At 44.3% G+C, this 5,739-nt stretch overlaps 1 protein-coding gene across 1 annotated transcript; it reads right to left on the reverse strand.

The window, feature by feature from the left end:
• Positions 1-3,231: 3,231 nt before the first annotated feature.
• On the reverse strand, positions 3,232-5,739 carry SAT1 (spermidine/spermine N1-acetyltransferase 1). The gene is made up of 5 exons (XM_009321128.1): positions 5,661-5,739; positions 5,493-5,576; positions 4,184-4,285; positions 4,058-4,098; positions 3,232-3,745 (listed from the first exon to the last, which is right to left on the reverse strand). Exons 1-5 carry the CDS (start codon positions 5,689-5,691, stop codon positions 3,575-3,577), a joined length of 429 nt encoding a protein of 142 aa, XP_009319403.1. The 5' UTR covers positions 5,692-5,739; the 3' UTR covers positions 3,232-3,574.

Here is a 5,739-nt window from a genome sequence, read left to right on the forward strand (position 1 = left end):
CTTTTTGAATTACATTGAGAGCAAAGGCTCTTTAAAAGAAGAGGGGAGGGGGAAGGGTTGTTTTCCTCGCATATATTATGTTTTAACTCAAATTATGTAGACAAAAAAGCCTCCTTCCGTGCTGTCACTATGGCTACGGCTCAGATCATTGTGCGGGAGCCTGCGAGCAGGAAAACGCCAAGCAGAGGGGGCGGCGAGCCCAGCGCTCCTTCTTCTTGTAGCTGGGTATGGCCCTCCACCCTGTCCTCCAGCCGCAAGTTTGTCTGAGGCCACCTTTCTATCCCCACCTGATGGGAATGTGGAAACGCTTCAATTGTAAAGTCTTCTGCTGGCTGGCTTGGCATGAGGAGAACTTCCCGAGTGATGAGCCTGAGAGTGAGAGCAACGAGGTTCTTTGTGCCTCACCTCCCTGGAGATGTTATCAGTGCTGTCATAACACCCGCTCTCTAACTCTTCCCCAGAGGCAGGCACACTGCATCGAGGAAATAGGGTAACGCAGAAGGCTGACATACCTGCAGGCCCCATGCAAGCCCTGTGCCTGTGCTGTGATGGATTCCCACAGGTGTGATACCGGTGACCAGCTCAAAGCCTACTGATGTTGCTTAGCCCCGATCATACGCTCGCACTGCAGCTTGGTGGTGTGATCATGATCCTGGAAATGAAGAAAGTCAAGCCGGGTGAGGTTTCTCCCATGTCTAAACCGGTAGAAAACACTCAGCTGTATGTCTTGATTGTAGTTACAGAGTCACTTTGGTCTCCTGGTAGCTTGAGAAAAAGTTATTGAGGGAATTTAAAAATGATCTTTTCTTGAGCCATGGCATTACATCTCTCTGTTGGAGACTCTGTACCATAACTGTGAGAATATTTCTGCTGGTTTTAAAAACCCTACCTCTTAGTAGGATCTCAGTGAAAGTCACATCTGAAAGGTTAGTCCTTGTCTTTACTTTCACGTGTGAATGTTTAAGATTATCACAGTTGGCTAGAAAAGGTCTTCTCATTTAGCACTGCCTCGCTTGTTTTCTGTGACTCCCTGAGAATCTATTTCGGCAGCGTTCGTTTAGAAAATGCGGTGGTAAACTGCATTGGCAGAAGAAGATGAACAAGATACGATAAACACTTTTAAATTGATTGAAAATCTGACTAAGCTGCTTACTTTCCTAATTATAATGCCTAATTAGTTACCTTGTTCCATTTAGTCATGCAGCTTTGGTAGCCTTATTGTGCTCCAGAAGTCTGGGGCCTGAGATTTAAGCAGTTCTGTCCTAGATATCTAACGAACAGTTACTTTGGAAATAAAAACATTCTTAAACTGCTCTACTAGTAGTCACCTTCTGGACTGACATACAGAGCCAAAAGGACCAGCTTTAAATAACCTCAAACCAGATTCCACTATGACTGCGATGCACGAGTAGGTTACTGTAGCTCACTGGGTTACCAGTGAAGTTACTGCAGCTTCACCGATGAGAAGATGCAACACCCTGAGGCTCAGCGAGAGCTGCTGGAGACCATCTCGTCCTTCCCATTCCGCCTCCAGCTCTAGTTACTGGACCGGTTCATCGAATGGGCTTACTCTCATGTTCTTTGGCCTACTGAATTGCAGAATAGAACAGGCTCAACAAGAGCAAGTATCAAACATCTCTGCAAGTGCAGGGCGGTTCATAGCCTAGCAGTTAATCTGCTGTTAAGCAAGAAACACAGATTTCTGTTCCCCTCGGGCAGGAGTGGGATTTGAGCCTCAGGCTCCTGTGTGTGATACGAACGCTCTCACAGCTGGGGTGCTGCGCAGACACGGGGAGTGTCTGGAAATGACTGTTTCTTATGCAGAACCTGATCTGCTAAATCAGGGTAATTTACGCGACAGATTCTGGGCTCAGTCCAGCCTGTGTTTGCCTGGACAACCACTTGGACACATGCTACCTCCTGCTCTCTTCCAAGAGCTCCTGTATTTCTTATTGGTTTTCTCATTCCTGAGGCAACAGCCGACAGCCATATCTCGCACCTGGGCAGAGCTGGCACGCTGCTGCCTACGCCTTAGTTAAAAACAAAAACAAAACAGAAAACAGGAGGAGTTTCATGCTAAATGCCCTGCACAACCTGCTGCTGGTGCTAGGCAGAGGGACATCTTGTTCTTAAATTTAGGTTAGGGTTACCCATGGCTGAAGCAGTCACTGCCCGCTACTCTCTAGGACGAGAAGACATCTTCCAGATGACACATGATTTACGCAGCCATCAAAATCAGTTTAAAACCTTGTTTTATTTAAACCCGTGCATGTTACAAGGCAGGTAAGTCTCTTCTCTTCCTTTGAAGTGAAAGCAGTGCTGGCCAAAAGAAGCCTTTTATTGTGGGGTTACTACAGAGCAAGAGGAGAGCGGCATAAAACTTGCATGCACCCACTTTCACCATTGACTTATGAGAAAGGCAAACACAGTATTGCGAATTTGGTAAGTTTGTTTCCAAGCTGATTAAAAAGTTGATGAGCAGCATTGTTTTCACTTACTGCTGTACAAAGGTTTGAACACGCAGGGTCAGAGTTTTTCACTGCTTAACACAGCACTTAATTTCACGCAGCTCACCACTGCCACTGACTACACAGCACCGAAGCGCGTGACAAACTCCGTACAGTATCTGAAATCATGTACATAAACCCAGATTACAAGAAGCATTCAAGTTTGATGTCTTAAGACTCACATAAGGGAGTTTTTTTGTGGTTTGTAAAAATATTCTCCTACTCCTGACCAGTCAAACCTATTTTTGCGATTTAGGTTTTGAAACCACAGCTAGGTGCATCTTCCCCTTCAAGGCTACGCCCTCCTGACTGAGGTGCTCCGCAGTTAACTGAAAGTCCCAAGGAGGCAATGGCACAAGCTCCAGTTTTTCTGGAGCTGCTTTCTAGAGGGCTGAGAGCAGCAGCCTAATTGAGGGACTCCAAACAAACCAACTGTAACTCAAGTTTAGTCCACTTGCACAGAACACCCACTGGACAGGATGCTCTGTGCCACACAGGAGGCAGAGACTGATCTCAAACCCCTCCACGTGCTCAGCTTCAGCACAGGGGCACAGAACCTCACCGCTGGGTCCTGCAGGCACACAAGTGCACTTTTTATCGCCCTGGCACCGTGGCAAATCATGCTTCACTCGTGAAAGCAGTTGGGTGAATTGAAGAGTTTTATTAATTTGCATGTTATCTAACTGAAAACTGTATGCGAGAATTAAAGTCAAAACTACTGCCATGAAGTGAAAACACTATTTATTTTTATAAAAGGCAATAATTAAAACAAACCCTACCAGTGTGTACATTGTACACATTTGAATGACACTTACAAGAATGAAGTTTCCATACACGAAGATTACAAGCCCACACTGGTAAAGGACACACACAAGCACATACTCAACTTCACAGATGCCTCAACTCCAGATCACAGTACCAATTACTCTATGACCACACCTGCAAAGCAATTTCATTACTAGCATCCACACTACTTTATTCCACTACAAACTGTACACAGAAAGCAAGGAGGAGTTTATTCAGAGAGCATATATATTCGCAGAAAGAATTTATTTGCTGGGATAATCTCATTCTTCTGTTGCCATCTTCAAGAGATATTCTTTGTCAATTTTGAAGAGCCTCCACCCCTCCTCAGTGGACAGATCAGAGGCGCCCCTTCTCTTATAGAACCTGATGGATGGTTCGTTCCACTCTGCAACGAGGAAGTGCATACTGCTGCAGCGGCACTTCACAGCAACCTGCAAAAGAGCGCAACAAGACATGTTTCGAACAACAGCCCCAGATAAGCCTAGTAAGAACTGGTGGGACTACTCAGCAACTAACTGTGTATCACCAGAAGTCATCAAGTTCATTCTGTCGGTCACTTCAGCACTTGTCATTGTTTAAAAGACTCTAGGCAATGTTTTAAGTCACCTAGTGCCCTGTCACCTCCTTTAATTTAATTGAGTAGTGCTGAAGGAGAAGCTCTCATGCAGTTAGCAGAAGAGCAAGAACACTGCCTTGCCATGTGTCCTCAGCTCTGCTTGTTTAGACTTATCACTTAGACATACCTGACTCAAGTTCTTCAGAATTTCTGACCCAATGCCAAGCCCTAAAAAAAAAACACAACAAGAAACTAAGTTTTAATTTTAAAGAAGCCCTATAGGAAGCAACTCATCTAATTTTGTAATATATACCTCTATATTCAGCCATCACATAAAAATCTTCAAGATACAGCAGTTTTCCAATCCATGGATCGTAAGTGAAGTAATACATGGCAAAGCCCACAATGCAGTGTTCTGAAACAAAAGGGTGCAGCTTTAGCTAGTCTGAACTTAAAAGGCAAAAATATTAAGTCTTACATGCATGTTTAAACGTACAGATTGTCTTTCTGTGACATGCAGACATTCGCTATTAGGTTAGAATTAAGAATGAAGTTGGCAAGTAAGCACACAACTGAAAATGAGTTCTCACGAACTTGTATCAACCTAACAGAATGAAGACTGCCCTTGCCATACTATCGTAGTACTTTTGAGGATTTCAGGGTAAGTGCTGAACACAAGGCTTTTATCTACAAACAAATGCATACCCTACTGATTTATCAGTATTTCCATTCTGGAATACAAGTGAAAACTTTACACAGCAGTTCACAGTCTAGATGATTGCCCCAACTCTGCTTCCTTAGCAACCGAAACAGTATCAAACTCTAAAGTCTGAACGCTGATCTTTCAATGTATACTCCTCAGTATCTACACTGTGTGAGAAGGCATGCTCACAGGCCACCTTTACAGAAGCATTTCCAGCACCTCATCTTATGCTTCCACTGAGAGCATCACACTGTTTTCTTTACCTTCAGCACCATAAAGTCAAGGTAAGTAAAGCTGCAGCTTCAATTATAATTCTGTGGCTCAGCAGGGAAGAGAAACCAACTCTTCCGACAGCAGCCCACTCAAACCTAAACCTCGAGTATTTTAACTACATCTGCCATAACACTCTGCACATACTGTAAGAGAAGCGTGCGAACAGATTTCTGATCTACTGTGTCTTTGGTAAAGGTTTGGGACATAGCACTTGTCCCTGTAGACCTTACCTCATATTATGATCATCTACTTTATTGTGTAACGGATCTTTTAGTTACCTCCCCGCCCATCCATGTACACGGAAGGGCCATGTACATGGCGAAGCTAGAGACTGTAACCTGAAGATTGGGGACAAATTAAAGAAAAAAATGTGATTCAACAGGATTACATAAAGGTAAGTCAGGGTCAAACAAGAAAAGCCATTTAATTAACTGGAGTCAAGCACATCATGTTATACCTGATCTTCCCACGCCTCCAGGATTAGCAACTACTTCAGCAGAGTATCACTATATGTTACTGCATTTAACAGTTAACCTACTCCTCCTACCCCAATTCACTGGTGGAAGCTCACGTATCATCGATAACATTAAGTATAAGATGCCTCTCGTGTATTTAGCATCTAAAAGTAAGTATCAGGAAGCCTCACCTTCAGACGACCAGTGTTCTTTTGGCACTTCTGCAACCAGACAGTGGTAGAAGGGGTGCTCGCCAAAACCATCCTCAAGCAGCTCTAGAAAAGCAGAGTAAATCGGCACCTGAGCTACAGACACTGTCGCTAGGCTACCAACCCGGGGAGCCGGTGCCGCTTATATACCTTTCTCAGTTAGCACCACTTGATCCTCCATGTCCTCGTATTTCGCTAGTTCCTGGAAGGGAAGGACGTGTCAGCAGGC

The sequence above is a fragment of the Pygoscelis adeliae genome, unplaced genomic scaffold (assembly GCF_000699105.1).
Source record: "Pygoscelis adeliae isolate BGI_AS28 unplaced genomic scaffold, ASM69910v1 Scaffold53, whole genome shotgun sequence".
Lineage (NCBI taxonomy): Eukaryota > Metazoa > Chordata > Aves > Sphenisciformes > Spheniscidae > Pygoscelis > Pygoscelis adeliae.